This window comes from Artemia franciscana, chromosome 15, assembly GCF_032884065.1.
Source record: "Artemia franciscana chromosome 15, ASM3288406v1, whole genome shotgun sequence".
In the NCBI taxonomy this organism is placed as follows: Eukaryota; Metazoa; Arthropoda; class Branchiopoda; order Anostraca; family Artemiidae; genus Artemia; species Artemia franciscana.
The window spans coordinates 20,100,824-20,117,714 of NC_088877.1; the positions used below are offsets into that span (position 1 = coordinate 20,100,824).

The window sequence follows — 16,891 nt, forward strand, 5'->3', positions numbered from 1 at the left end:
TGTTTGGTTATTCCATGGACATTGTGCAGGTTTCAAGGTGGTGGGATTAATATTTGGTGATATTTGATATAAAATGCTTTTCCATATCTCATTTGGATCTTCCTTCTCTGCATTTTTTTTTTAAGATTATAATGATTCACGTTTAATACAATCTATGTTAACTGAAATTTTTAGGGCAAGCCAAAGCTATTGGCATATTATGTTGGTATACTTTCAAAATCAGACAGGAATACTTTGAAGATCAAAACATGGACTCTTAAACATATATGGTCAATCACACTGTAAGCTTTACAGAAAACACTGTGAAATGGTCATTGTTGAAGATCAATGACCTTCCTTAAAAAAAATAACACACAAACATTCAAAGGAGAAAAAGGGGGGCCAAGAGAAGTTGAAACTAAACTCTCCTGCAAAATCATGTCTTTTTTCCTTTTTGATGGTTATTACAAGAGACATTTGTTCAAAACATATATTATTTTCAGCAATAGCACAATCAAGGCTTGTAGATTTTGGGGTTGCAAGGGTAAAATATTTTCTTCAGAAAACTATTCTGATTAGCCCGAAATTATTCTAATTTACTTATTAGAAGGGGTTGCTAAAGTCTGAAAGAACATTTTGCTGTAAGAATTGTGAGTTGTGAATTTGAGAATATAGCCTTGTGCGGAGTTGCAGGTTTAGGCTGAAGCCCCCTTCACCAAAATAAATGTGGAGGGGAGCACTGGACTAACAAAGAAAATGTTTTGCGAGGACACCCCCGCCCCCTCTTATTCAGCGCTATGGTAAATAGCTACCCCGGTACTTTCAAACAGTTCGTGGTAACAAACTGTAGTAAGGAGCGACCCGGCTCAATAGTAACCAAGACTCTAAAAAATGGAATTTTGATACCAATAGCTACATCAAAAGAATCGCATTTTAATGCTAATTTTAAATATATAAGTTTCATCAAGTTTAGTCTTACCCATCAAAAGTTACGTGCCTGAGAAAATTTGCCTTATTTTAGAAAATAGAGGGAAACACCCCCTAAAAGTCATAGAATCTTAACGAAAATCACACCATCAGATTCAGTGTATCAGATAACCCTACTGTAGAAGTTTCAAGCTCCTATCTACGAAAATGTGGAATTTTGTATTTTTTGCCAGAAGGCAGATTACAGATGCGTGTCTATTTGTTTGATTTTTTTTTTCCAGGGGTGATCGTATTGATCCAGTGGTTCTAGAATGTTGCGAGAGGGCTCATTCTAACGGAAATGAACAGTTCTAGTGCCCTTTTTAAGTGACCAAAAACATTGAAGGGCACATAGGCCCCCTCCCACGCCAATTATTTTGCTAAAGTCAACGGATCAAAATTCTGAGATAGCCATTTTACTCAAAGTAGTTGAAAAACCTTATAACTGTGTCTTTGGGGACCACTTACTCCCCCAAAGTCCCCTTATGAGGGGCTACAAGTTACAAACTTTGATCAGTGCTTACATATAGTAATGGTTATTGGGAAGTGTACAGACGTTTTCAGGAGGATTTTTTAGCTGGGGGAGGGGTTGAGAAGGGGGGAATATGTTTGGGGAACTTTCTATCGAGGAATTTTAAATGGGAAAGAAATTTTCCATGAAGGGAGCGCAGGACTTTCTAGCATTATTTAAAAAAAAAAACACAATCAAAAAATAGATATGAAAAAGTTTTTTCAACTGGAAGTAAGGAGCAGCATTAAAACTTAAAACGAACAGAAATTATTACGCATATGAGGGGCTCATCTCCTCCTAATACTTCGCTCTTTACGCTAAACTATTTTTAGTAATTTCAACTATTTATTCTACGGCTTTTGTGATTCAGGGGTCATTTTTAATGAATTGAGACAAAATTTAAGCTTTAGTGTAAAGAGCGAGGTACTGACGAGGGGATGAACCCTCTCATATATGTAATAAAAACATGAGAATACAAAAGTTTGTTACGTAAGCTAATTTATAAGTTACGTATATCTTTTACTAATAAAAACTTTTGCAAAAAATTAAAATTTCTAGTTTCTTTTTTAAGTCAAAAATTTGGAGGGCAACTAGGCTTCCTCCCCCACTCCTTTTTTTCTCAAAATCATTCGATCAAAACTATGAAAAAGCCATTTAGCCAAAAAAAAACATGCAAATTTGGTTTTAATTATTTCTCTGCGGAGAGCCAAAATCAAAACATGCATTGATTCAAAAACGTTCAGAAATTAAATATAAAAAAAAACAAGTTTTTTTTAACTGAAAGTAAGGTGGGACATTAAAAATTAAAACGAACAAAAATTACTTCGTATATGAAAGGGGCTGCTTCCTCATCAGCGTCCCGCTGTTTACACTAAAGTTTTTTACTGTTTTAAAAAGTAGCGTAGAGAGAAAGAGCCAAACTTTAGCGTAAAGAGCGGGGCGTTGATGAGGAAGCAGAATATACGAAGTAATTTCTGTTCGTTTTAAGTTTTAATGTCCCTCCTTACTTTCAGTTAAAAAACCTTTTTTCTCCTGTGCTTCACATTTCTTTATGCTTACGTGTTTCGAATGATCGTATAAGTTATCTCTGGAAAAAACGGAGAATAAAACACGTTTAAGGCCTCATTGAGGATTTCATGGAAAAATGAGAAATTTAAAAGATAAAATCAGAGCTGATCTGTCCACGAAACTTCTTTTTGCCGTTCTTTTGTCTATATTGAGGGCTCTTAATGGGGTGGGGGTAAATTTACTTGAGAGATGTGAGAAATTATTTCTCGAGACAGTTTTGAAAAGGAGTTTTGTACAATTGCCTAATATAGTAGGTGCAGTAGTATTTCAGCGAAAATATTGTACTTATTCTAAATAAGGTTCGATATCGTGCTTGATCTGAAGCAATGTTGCCACTTCTGATTTTTAGTTTCGAACAGAATTTGAACTATAGGCCACAGAATGAAACAGTATTTCCGTCCTACATCATCGGTTTTGGTTTTTCGCTAGTGCAAAAAACCGCTAGTTCTTTGAAATATCGGTCTCAGTAAAACCAACAGTACTCCATGGTGATCTCGCAGAATTTTCTGATAAATAAAAATTAATAACAGGGATTCGAGGAGTTCAGTTGAAAACTGATAGTCAGTGTTCGAGTGGATACACCAATCCGAGGAGTATGTGCATGTAAAGAGGCTGGGAATCCTATTCTACGTGTAAATCACTCTCTAAAAATGAACTTTAGCTATGACTTTTTAAATAGCTTAACACGCTGTAATAAATATGTCGTTTGGCTAATGTAGACGTTGAATGATAACAAGTGATTTGATTGAAGTGAAAGAAGGAAACTCCTCTTGAAGAGTCGTGTATGATTTATCTGTACATTTTGCTTGTCTTTTCTCTTGCTTTTTTTATTATTGAGCTTTGCTTTTATTCTGATGTTAGCTTTTCTGTTTTCCAAATAATACATTTGACCGTGCTATCGAAGAACCATCAGCTGACTAAGTTGTTTGTAATTTAGTGAGTTCCTGTATCTACTACTTTAACTAATTAAATAAAAAAAACAAGTTTTTCAACTGAAAATAAGGAGCGACATTAAAACTTGAAACGAACTCAAAACAACTGTGATATTTTATTATTCTTGCTTTTGTTTTGTCTTCTGTAAATGAAGGACTTTATGACAAATATATGTCTATGTCTTTTTTGTTGTAACGGGTTTTAATAAATAAATAATTATTTGCAGACATGTTAGCTTTTCTGTTTTCCAAATAATACACTTGACCGTGCAATCGAAGAACCATCAGCTGACTAAGTTGTTTGTAATTTAGTGAGTTTCCGTATCTGCTACTTTAACTAATTAAATAAAAAAACAAGTTTTTGAACTGAAAGTAAGGAGCGACATTAAAACTTAAAACGAACTCAAAACAACGGTGATATTTTATTATTCTTGCTTTTGTTTTGTCTTCTGTAAATGAAGGACTTTATGACAAATATATGTCTATGTCTTTTTTGTTTTAACGGGTTTTAATAAATAAATAATTATTTGCAGACATTTTCGAAAATGAGAAAATGAGCTTCCATAATAATTGATATTTATAGGTGGCGGAAACGCTCAAAATCAAACACCAATGGTAGGCTACATTCTTTCTATTAGATTATGAAAAGAAGAATACAATCAAGGAATAGTATCCAGCCGTTGGTGCAGTCTCAGACACGCTCAATGTATGCATATCCCATATCTAATGCCCTTCTACATCACATTACAGATCAACTTCCTAATGTATCGCCACCCACTTCTTTGACAATTGGTCATCAGTCACCCTCCCTCTACTGAGTAAGATCTAATTTCTAAATCTGTTAAATTGTGCAAAAGGGACTTAGGAGCACAATTGTGTTTCTAACAACATACTTCATTGCATATAGGCAAGTCTCAGTTTCCACTGAATTTGCCACATGAAAACCACCAATCGACGACAGTTATACCTGGTAGGGATGCAACTTAGGATTCTGATCGACAAATTTTATTAACGTAAATTCTTAAATCAGTATGACAAATAGGAACTAGACGTAACAGGCAGTATGGGAAGTCAATATACGAATAAATGAATATCCACTTCATTTGGAATGAAAAAGCACCAATTTTCTATAAACGTACTAAAAGCGGTTGACAAACGACAGCTTCAGAAGGAGGACGAATACACAAAAAAAAAAAAAAAAAAAAAAAAAAACCTATGTGCTCTAATATCACTAATTGCGTTTGACATACATACTTATAATTAGAAAAAAGGAACACTTGGGATCTGCGGAGAAAATTATGCTTCCAGAGGACGCAATATAATTGCGTCCAGATTCCTAGATGCAATAAAACTTACATAGCGTTCCGAATCAAATATATCATAAAGGTCATGGGGCCAAATATCATCGTTACAGCAATCCAGGTCACCCTGACATTTTTCTTTGCAATCCTCCAGTGCCCTTTCGAAGTTTTGGTACTGATTTTTGACATTTGTACAAAATTTTTCCAGATTTGTCTTTTCATCACTATATTTCGAAATGATTCCCCCGATCATTCGAAAGTAACGTCTTGTCGTGTCAATATTGGTCGCCGAAACAAAAAACTCTATCACCAGCTCATTCTTTTTTAGTTGTGCATGTAGAATGTTACTAATCTCCTCCTCTGCTTCTTCCTTCCAATTTTCTAAAATAGCGAGATTTTCCTTGCGGGATCGCTCAAGTTCTTTAGAAGCCCTATTCCAGAAGGATTCAAACGTTTTGAGGGCTATTTTCTTTTCTGCCTTCTTACAATCAAGTTTGCTACGAACTTGTTTTATCTTTTTTTTGTACTTATGTCTCATTTCACAGACGGATTTAGCTCCAAGAATTTCGGTCAGTGATAAAGGAAGAAGTTCAGAACGTTTGGACGACTCGTACCTACTAAATTTTCGGGTCTGTACCTCTAAAATTTGGGAGTCTGTTACGGCTGTAAGGTTTTCTGTATATAAGTAGTTAAGACCAATAGACGAAGTTTTACTTGGTAGCATTAAAGGCTTACTTAAAAAGTCATGTAAGTCGCGCTCAGCTTTATTAAGCTTATGTTTGGGGAGATATCGTACTTCTATATGCACAAAAATAGTAGGTAAGCCAAGTGGCTGACCCAGTTCATTACGAAGACTAATGTGCTTGTACCCTGGAGATATAGCATTGATGGGTAGAACCCGATGACCGATGAAGCACTTTGACTCATCATAAACAGCCAGTCGCAGACAAGCGAGATCCGGGAATTTTACGCGTGAAAAAATAAAAGGACCCTCATCGTACACAGGATTAATTCCGTTCGAAGGTATAGTCTTCGTACAAAACTTTTTAGTACCACCTTGAATTCCATACATTTCCACCTCGACATACGTCCCAATCCTTTTATCAGAGAGAAGCTGCCCAGATATTACCTGAATAGCAATACCATGAACTCTTGACCAATTCTGTTTAAGAAGGTATCCACAGCGATTGTTGAATTCAAACAAGGCTACGTTTACCTGCATAGGAACATCAAAAGTCTGAAAGTTCAGTGCAACCATTTGAACACCTGCATTCCAAAACAGATGAGGCATGAAATTATCAGATAATATTCGATGTGCACCGGGGTAAACTCGGCTTAATTGCCGTTTGTTATATTCTACAAACTCAACTGGTTGCTCTTCTAAAAGGGCCTTAGCTTTCCATTCACTAAAGGAGGACATTTCGTAACTTTTCTTTTGTAATTCAGCCTGCTCAAAGGAATGAAAACGAACAGGTTGTATATAATTGACTAGGTCAGAAATTTCAGCACTCACTTCAGTTTCTTTACCAACAGTACCCTTTCCAGCCATTATCAGTTGTTGCAGCTGCATTTGTTCTGTACTAAGCTCTTCTGCTTTTGAATCATTTGGAGCTTCTTCCATTACATCATCATCACCTCCTTCTTCATTTTCATCAATGATATCAGGTTTCGTTTTGATATCAGCATTCTTTTTATTTTTTATTATTATCTTGCGCTTTAGCAGTGAAGGTGGAGGTAAAGGATGATTAGGCTCGAGTGGATAACCGTCAATTGCCCCGTCGAGTAACATCTCCCCAAATGATTCTCGGCAATATTTGGCAATTTTGGCTTGATTGATTTTGCTACAATGATTTTCAAAAGACAAAATAACGGGGTAGTCAGATGATTTGAAAGCAGATTCAGCAATAGCATCAATTGCATCTTTCGCAAGAATTTCCTCGACTAGAGTCCAACCGTGCACTACAATTGGTTCATCGGTAAATGTCCCATCCCAAAAATCGAGTTCAAGACAGCGACCACCTAACAGTAAAGCCTGTCTGTACATTTCTGATGACGACTTGCTTGTAACCTGGTTTCCGGTCAGATACGTATTGTGTGAAGAATTGATAAAATAATCTGCTAAAGGCTTGGTCATATCATCACAAAGATCAAGTTTATCGAGTTTTACCGGTAAACACTCTTCACTGATAAAATAACGCAACAAACCTTCACGCGAAAGTAGCCCACAAGTTCCTTGCGTTATAGTTGGTTCATACTGATTTACTATTTCTAAGGCCTTTTGCTTATTGGCGAAAGGATATAGCTTTTCATCAAGTCGAGGATCTCTCTGCACATTATTTACAAAAACTACTACTTCATCAGGTGTTAAATATTTCTTCTTTTCCTTACAGATTTGGGCAAAAATCTTATCAACTTCTGGACGGACCGTCAACGTGCGGTAAAATTGATAAAAAAGGTCATAGGTAAAATATTTTGAATCTATGAATAGGTTTCTCTCGAAAACCCAGAACACTTTCGTATCTGACGAAAACACAGAAAGACTAGCCGATTTAAGCGCCTCTTCGACTTTTCTCCTATCCTCTTTGTGCGAGGCAAAATGTTTCACTACAGAACTAACTGGCAATAATCCAGATTGGTCAACAAATTGGTCAACAAATTCAACATTAAATAATAATCTCGTGTAGGCTTTTCTGAGGAATATTTCAACTGATCCATTAAGAGCACGCATATTATAGGCCGCTTTCAATATCTCATCACACCAAATCTTGGCAACATCCTTACGGACACAACTGAAATTCACAAACCTAACATTCACAAAGTCAGTGCCATAACAAATTGTTACAGTTCTATCTTTCAGACTATCATAAGACTCAAAGTTTGCACGGTATCTAGGACTAGGAGTTTTAGCGTATCTTCCTGTTCTAGTATCCCGAATGAAACTTATATCCAAAAAATCAGTTTCACCGCGCTGCCCAGCCCAAGACAGGAAAAAAGCATTTTTATCAACTTTCAATGTAACAGGGGTTGAAACAGGCGAATCTTCATCCCACTTGATGAATTCTTCACCTTTTATAAGAGATTGATCCAATGGAAGATTCATCTTTAAGAAGATCACCCTGGAAGAGAATGCAATGAATCAGTATACCCGCCAAAATTTCCGCTTTTATTAATAAAGAAGAGATAAGAACCGCAAACATGATACGAACAATTTATTAATTAAACTACTTATTTATTTGTATTTTCTTAAAAACAAAATAAAGAATAACAGGAAAAGAACTAATGTCTTGCAATGTTTTTCTTACTAGAAAAAGCAGCATAAAAAACGGTAGTATTGAGTCAGCTGAGGCGTACTTAAGTTTTTTAGCACTCGAGGCAATACCCATTTTCACACCCCGTCTTCTTAACAGCATCAGGGGGGGGGGCTGACTTTCATGAAATGTACTTAATTATTATTATTTCGATTTATTATTCAAAAAAAAAAACCAATAATAATAACCAAACACCAATAATAATAAAGACCCTAGAAGCGAACTTGTTAAGGACCAAAACAACAACAAAAAATTGAAGATAAAGAAGAGAGAAAAAAAAGGAAAATGGGCAATTAAAGCAAATTGAATAAACATTTAGAGATATATAATATCAAAATTTTAGTACATTGTTATATAGCGTCCGAAAATTTGTGGATAGCTCGACACTGGAGGGTATTAAATTCCATTGAAGTATAGATTTATAAATTGGGGATCGCTGGGCGGAACTAGAGATACACTTGGGGACAATGAAGGAACGGTTGGATGAACGGAGACAGTGGCCTTCAAAATTATTATATTATTATAATACAGAATTATTACTATTAAAAAAGATAATAAGTGGGAAGATTTTTATGGTAAGCGGAGTATGCAAGGGATAGATTTAATTTTTTGATGATTTGTTCAAAAGGGATAATACCGAAGACAGGCAAAGATAAAATCATATACTTAAAAAAATTTCAACTTCATACCCCCCAGCCATTCGTGAGATTTTTTTTATATATATAAAATGGCCCCATAAAGGTTTTTTTTAAATTACTTCACTACTTAGGTTTGAATAGATTCTAATTCCCATAGGGATTTATAGTGCAAAAAACGTTTAGGAAGATCGAAGACACAAGTCCTCTTCCCCCCCCCCACATAACTGCATTCCACACTACTAGAAATTGGTAAGTTTCAACTGTATCCCTCAAGCTACTCCTGAGATACTGTAGATATTTTTATAGCCTGAATAAGGATAAGGCCTCAAAACAAGCGTATACTTAAAAATGTCTAAAGATGGAGGATGGCCCAGGCCCTTTAAAAACCATAAATAATGCAAATTTTCAATCAACATTGCCCCTAACAATCCACTCGAGAATCGAAGATTTTAGCTGTTAAGCGTAAAAAAAAAAAAAAAACACAATCCAAATATTCTTACAATTAGCCAATAATAAATCTGTGTAAATTAAAAAAACCAGCAGAAATTAATAGACAGAAACAGTAAATGTAAAATTAAATTTAAAAAAGATATGTGAAAAATTGAAACGAGCAGACATAATCGCTCAATAATCCAAACGTAAAACGAAGTTAAATTAACGCAAATACTAGTAGGACTACCTCCCCCCTAGATCTTCTACAGGGAAGATTGACATTCGCGCTTTATTTCACTTGAATTTCAAGCAGTTTATTTTTGTATTTGTCGTAACGTCAACAAACAAACAACAACAAATAATATTACAAGGTTAAACAAGTTTGACAAATAAATTCCAACGCAAATACGAGTGGGCTACCCCCTCTTAACCCCTCTAAAGGGTTTGGATGTCATTGAGCTTTACCGGAAACGATACGTATTGTAACTGTGCGGTTTATATATCAAAATACCACCACCACAAAAAAAATACGATGATAATCAAGGTTAGAAAGAAAACAAGGTTCTTTAGAACAATTAGATTTGTGACTTTCATTTTAATTTTACCCTTTTACAAGGACACTTTTTATCAAAACTTTCCCTTTTGATTCTATTTCACTCGAACATATAGAAAACATGGAAAATCCCCATGGAAAATTTCTAACGTAATCTGTTTAGTTTCTGGAAGCAACATTTTAAATTGACGAATTAATAAATGATTTAATTGATTTTCTATATGTTTAAAAGGAATGTGTTAAAATGGAGAAACTGAAAATAAAGATTTACTGCATATCAGACTAATGAAACCATATTGATTGTTTAAAATATAATCATATTATTTTCTTGAACTTCCATCAATTTAAAATTTTTCAGTATTACAATGATAAATGAAAATTTGTTTAAAATATGCTTTGTTTTCATTAAAATGAAAATGACGCAGCCCTATTTTTATTTGTTGTAATTCCTGTTCTTGTTAAGCTTGACTTGAGCATTCAGTTTAAATTTACTTCTTCTTAGGATTCATCTATTCATCCATAACAATATCTGTTATCTTTGCGTAGAGTTGCCCACCAAAAGTTGTAAGCCTGAGATGGATTGCCTGATTTTCAAAAACAATGGGAAAGGATCCCCCCCCAAAGGTTGAGTGACCTTGATGGAAATGACACCATCAAATTCAACATATCAGAAAACCTTCTTGTGGAGGTTTCAAGCCCCTATACGCAAAAACGTGCCACTAGGTATTCGTTCCGAGAAAGATGACCACGGATTCGTGTTTATTTGTCTGTTTTGTTATTTTTTTTTTCCATTGCTGATCATATTGAACCAATGATCCTAGAACTTCAGAAAAAAGGCCTACTAGAAAGGAAACAACAATTTCTAGCATTCTTGATAAGTAACAACAAAAACTGTGTTAAAGCAAATCGGTATTATCTGCCATTCTGTTGCACGAAACAGCAATTTTGGACAACGGACCGAAAAGCCATCGAGTTGAATTCAGAGATAGACGATCAATTTAGAATTATCAAAAATTGTTTACTGAGCAAATTTTAATATCTAATCCCCTTGGTTCCAGGAAATATGTTCGGACTAATTCTGTCATGTGGGTGTGGGTACTGTAGTGTGACAGCACCCCTCTTATTGCAGACAAAAAAGTGCATTAGCCAAATCTCTCTTTTATAACCAAACCGAGTATCGCTTCTCTGTTTGAATGTACGTCTTTTCTTAATGTACTACTAACCAACAATGGAAGGTAAGATGGTACTCTGGTTTCAAACATACCGCTCAGGAACACTCTTGCTCAACTGAACTCGACGTTGTATGGGCACATTGCTTACAGCTAAATAGCTGAGAGTATCAAGGGTTGCGCGCTTAAATTGTTGAATTTACAACAATGGTGAGTTGAACAAGAGCTAAGAGCTCATATGGCACTTGTGACGAGGCAAGAAGAGCTATGAGCCAAGAGCTCATATGGAATGAGCTCTAACAAATTTCTAAGAATCGATAGATTGATTTAAAAGGAAAATCAGAGGCTTAATGCCGGTCAGGATTTAAAATAAGAGCTCTGAATCACGATGTCCTTCTAAACATCAACATTCATTAAGATCCCTTCACCCACTCGTAAGTTATAAATACCTAATTTTTTCTAATTTTTCCTCTCCGTTTAGCCCGCCAGATGGTCGAATCTGGGAAAACGACTTTATCAAGTCAATTTGTGCAGCTCCCTGACACACCTACTAATTGTCATCGTCCTAGCACGTCCAGAAGCACCAAACTCGCCAAATCATCCGGAGCGGACCGGATCCGGACCGGATCATTCTTCCAAATTGAGCTTCTTGTTTGGGATCGAAAGCGACGTAGGGGAACAGCTACTTCTAAAGACCTCTTTAAGTACGGCACAATGTGGCTATAATAAATATTGAGCTAAATTCTGGCTTGTGGAGATCCAACGCTTGTACACAACAGATTAAAAGGGACTTCAATCGTTGATGGAAGGCTAACAAGCGTAGAAAATTAAGAGACCAGTCAGCTTTTTTCCATTCTCTTTTAGAAATCGACTTAATAGAATTAGGACGAAGGCTTTTCTCAGCAGTAGCATTAAGGGTAACAATGAGGGACAGCGGGAGATGGTAATAATCGCGCTCATCCTGATGAACATGGACTTCGCCACAGATGAGACTAGAAGGAACGATACAATGGTTAATCTCCGGATGTGAGCCACTATCATGGACATACGAATGAGAGGCATATTTCTGCAAAATTTTGTAACTACTTGGTAGTAAACCTAAAAGAAGCTCGGTCCGCACTGACGAAGAGTTAATATTACAGTTCATATCACCAATTAATAACCACTCCAGTCCATTATCCTCAATGCCATTCAGAAGGCTTTTTATTAATGCTCAAGATTTTGGAAATTTTGTAAAACTTCGAAGGAATTTCTGGTTGCAGGGGAGATAAACATTAATGAGGACAAGGTTGGCAAAACGAATAGCAATATAACAATCACTCTCGTGATAACATAAAGGGGGTGGTGAAAACCGCGTCTTTTTTATTAAACATGCTAGGCCACCTGATGGTCTGCCAGAGGTTTTGCGGGCACTTTTAGAAAAAACTACATGGTCGTTACTTCCGCCTAAGGAGTTTAAGCTCACTAAAGGTAGGAAATGCTCCTGGAGGAATAAAACATCAAAATTTCTTAATTTCTAATCTAAAGAAATGTCTTTATCCTTCGTACCGTTAATATTGAATGATCATATTCTAATGTTAGTCTTAGCACTCATTTTCTTATATAAGATGACCGTTTCGACAAAAGTTCACGAAGGATTAGACATTTCAATGCAAATGACACGGGATTGCCTTGACAGTTTGCACATTTTGGTGTAGCCTGGCACGGAGAATCAGACGAGGATTCATGTTACCCCGTGCAACGGGAACGGCGTTTTTTTTTTTTTTTATCAAAATTTGATTTTAAGTAATTGGCAATTATAATAGCATTTGGGCGGGCGTTGGAATTCGTAAACTCGATATATCTCATACCCAATCTTTACACCAAGTCGAAGTGCATTAGCGAGCGCAACAGCATTTTCAAATAACAATCGTAACAGCCAAAGAATTGCCTATTTGTTTCGCATGAATAATATTACCGCAATCAATTAGCATCCCCTCATCAAAATTGGCTGGTATACCTTTAATAATTCCAACATATTTTATTTCTTTTACTTTGACGTCACAATCTCTCATTACAGATGGAAGGGCATTGCAAAAGTCTTTTGCAGCAATCTTATCAATTCGTACCACCAGCTTATCGCCAGAAGGCTTAATGCTATGAATGCATTCATGACCTGGAATGCAGTCTATTATTTCACGACGCTTCGCAGGATTGTTTAATCGTGCTGGGACTTTTGAAATAACAACAGTCATCTGATCACGATTCAATGACTGAGAGCTGGGATTGCTAAGAGGGGGGAAATTAAGATCATAAGACGAAATCTCCTCACGAATTTGCTTAAGTTCAGAATCAATGCTTATAAGCTTTGAGGCGGAGCTAGAATAAGCCACAGCAGGAATAATAGGAACCTCGGTAGGCAAAATAATCACGTATGTCGGGAAAGACAAATTTTCGGTATCGTATTTCTGGAAGATTTCTATCATGTCCTTAATGTGACGGTAATTAGCTTGATCACCTTTGCGTCTCTGTGCATGTTCACTTTCGTAAACTCTAGACCAGGGCTTCTTAAACTATGGGTCGCGACCCCATTTGGGGTCGCGTAGCAAAATAATGGGGTCGCGAGTGATAAAATACAATTTAACAAAAAATGTTTTTTAACTTGTAAAATTATTGTTACAAAGAAAAATAGCTATCATCGTAGATAAATGTATCATAAAATCTTCTAGGTTCGGAAAGACTGTTTATACCAGCATTTCTATTCCGATCATTTTAATATCTTGTATAAATTTACTATGAATTAGAAGATGTTATAGATATTTTTTTTAAATGTCGATTTATTTTTGTCAATCTCTTAAAACCGTAATAATCCTGATAAATATTATCAACAAAAAGTGTTATTTTGAAGAAACTATATAAACATTTGGTGTTATTTTCATTTAGCCATTGTATGATTGCGAACGAAGTGCATGTTATTTCGAATTAGTCAGTTTAATCCTTTCGCGACCGGCGGGACCTTACAGTCCCGGCATATAAAGATCCTATGGGCGCTTTTTAATTGATTAAGAGCACCAGAATTGAACGATGTGCTTCAGGATGCTCTTAAGGTCGTAAATTTGATTAAGAACCATGCCCTTAACAGTCGCTTATTTTCAAATCTCTGTAAGGATACGAATTCCAACTACACAACTTTGTTATTACATGCAGAAGTAAGATGGTTGTCAAGAGGTCAAAGTTTAAAAAGATTATTGTTATTGAAGGACGAGATCGAAATATTTTTAACTGAACGAAAATGTGAATTTGCTGCTTTTTTTCAAAATGACTTGTGGCTATCCAAGCTGTGTTATTTGTCAGATATTTTTGCGAAGTTAAACGATCTTAACTTGTCTCTTCAAGGAAAAAATTGCGATATATTTACTTCAAACGACAAAATTGAAAGTTTTATTAAAAAGATCAGCATTTGGAAAAGTAGGGTCGAAAAAAATTCGTTCGAAATGTTTTCCGGTGTCGACAATTTTGTAATTGAGAAAATTCATCGTAAAACTTTTATTGCAAAAACTATTGTAGATCACTTAAAAGCGCTAGAAATACAGTTCCGGACATATTTTATATTAAATATTGATTTACAAAAATAGTTTGGATTCAAAAGCCGTTTTGGATTGGCTTAAGTGAGATTGATCATCTGCCACTTAAAGCTCAAGAGGGATTTGCTGAGCTTTCGTGTGACTCAAACTTAAAACTACAATTCCAAAAAAAACCCTTGACTGAATTCTGGATCTGAACTAGAGCTGAATTTTCCACAATCGCTGATATGGCGTTAAATGTACTTTTGCCATTCAACACCACATATTCACGTGAAGTTACTTTCTCATCTTTAACACACATTAAATCCCAATATCGTTCAGCGATAAAAAATGTTGAAGAGGTCTTACGTCCAGCAGTTTCAAACATTACACCAAGATTTGATTTCTTATCCAATAAGAAATAGGCACATCCATCTCATTAAATTTTTAACGTAAACTTTAATTTAATATTTACCACGCATTACTTGGATATATTCGAGAGAGAAAAAAAAACAAAAAAACAAGTGTTTTTAATGAAAGTAAGGAGCGACATTAAAACTTAAAACGAACAGAAATTACTCTGTATTTGAAAGGGGCTTTTCCTCCTCAACGCCCCGCTCTTTACGCTAAAGTTTGACTCTTTTTCTTAACTCTACCTTTTAAAACAGTAAAAAACTTTAGTGTAAAGAGCGGGGCGTTGAGGAGGAAAAGCCCCTTTCAAATACGGAGTAATTTCTGTTTGTTTTAAGTTTTAATGTCGCTCCTTACTTTCATTTAAAAAAACTTGTTTTTTTTATTTAATTTCTGGACGTTTTTGAATTAATGCATGGTTTGATCTTGGCTCTCCGCACATAAATAATTAAAACGAAATTTGCATATTAATTTTTGGGGGCTAAATGGCTTTTTCATAGTTTTAATCAGAAGATTTTGAGAAAAAAGGAGCGAGGGAGGAGGCCTAGTTGCCCTCCGATTTTTTGATTACTTAAAAAGGCAACTATAACTTATAATTTTTTACGAACGTTTTCAAAAGAAAAAAATGTACGTAACTTACAAATTAAATTACGTAGCGAAATTCTATATCCGTATGTTTTTATTGCGTATATGAGGGGGCTCACCCCTCGTCGATACCTCGCTCTTTACGTTAAAGCTGAAATTTTGTCCCAATTCCTTAAGAATGACCCTCTGAATCACAAAGGCCGTAGAATAAATAGTTGAAATTACTAAAAATACTTTAGCGTAAAGAGCGGGGTATTACGAGGAGGTAAACCCCTGATATGCGTAATAATTTCTGTTTTTTTTAAAGTTTTAATGCTGCTTCTCACTTTCAGTAGAAACAACTATTCATATTTATTTTTTCATTGTTTTTTTAAATAATGCTAGAAAATCCTGCGCACTTCCCAGTAACCATTACTATATGTAAACACAGGTCAAAGTTTGTGACTTGCAGCCCCTCCCAAGGGGGACTGCGGGGGAATAAGTCGTTCCCAAAGACATAGCTATTGGGTTTTTTGACTATGGTGAATAAAATGGCTATCTCAGAATTTTTATCCGGTGACTTTGGGGAAAAATGAGCGTGGGAGGGGGACTAGGTGCTCTCCAATTTTTTGGTCACTTAAAAAGGGCACTAGAACTTTTAATTTCCGTTAGAACAACATTCTAGGACCACTGAGTCAATACGATCACCCCTGGGGAAAAAAAACAACAAAAAAACAAATAAACACGCATCCGTGATTTGTCTTCTGGCAAAAAATGCGAAATTCCACATTTTTGTAGATAGGCGCTTGAAACTTCCACAATAAGGTTCTCTGTTACGCTGAATCTGATGGTGTGATTTTCGTTAAGATCGTATGATTTTTACGGGGTGTTTCCCCCTATTTTCTAAAATGAGACGAAATTTTCTCAGGCTCGTAACTTTTGATGGGTAAGACTAATCTTGATGAAACTTATATATTTAAAATCAGCATTAAAATGCCATTCTTTTGATGTAACTATTGGTATCAAAATTCCGTTTTTTTGAGTTTCGGTTACTATTGAGCCTGGTCGCTCCTTACTACAGCTCGTTACCACGAACTGTTTGATTAAGATGGTCAGAATCCACTTTTGTTTTTGAAACTATAATAAAAATATTGCTATAATTTCAATTTTAGATTTTTATGTTTCAAAACGAATTCTAAATTTATATATTTCCATATGCATATGTATATTGTTACCTAATAAATATATCATCAAAAAATATTAATTTATTTTTCTTTTATATTTGTTGGGGTCGCTAAGAAACTCGCAATCATAAATGGGGTCGAGAATTACAAAAGTTTAAGAAGCCCTACTCTAGACCAAAGTTTTATTTTAGCCGCCATAATAGATTTCTCGTCGAAAAAACCAACAGCATGGTTAGCAATAGCTTCATCACTTACTCTTTGTTTAAGAATAGATTGCATGAAATTCAACACTGACGAATGTACATATTCCGTCGTAATAGTATATCCAACAAT

General features: G+C 35.4%; 1 protein-coding gene across 1 annotated transcript in view; it reads right to left on the minus strand.

The window, feature by feature from the left end:
* Positions 1-4,125: 4,125 nt before the first annotated feature.
* Positions 4,126-16,891, minus strand: part of LOC136036159 (1-phosphatidylinositol 4,5-bisphosphate phosphodiesterase classes I and II-like) — a 39,280-nt gene continuing 26,514 nt past the window's right edge. Inside the window, exon 3 of the mRNA XM_065718218.1 lies at positions 4,126-7,873. Within this exon, the coding sequence (XP_065574290.1) occupies positions 4,753-7,857 (3,105 nt within the window). The 5' untranslated portion in view covers positions 7,858-7,873 and the 3' untranslated portion in view covers positions 4,126-4,752. The remainder of the gene's footprint in view (positions 7,874-16,891) is intronic.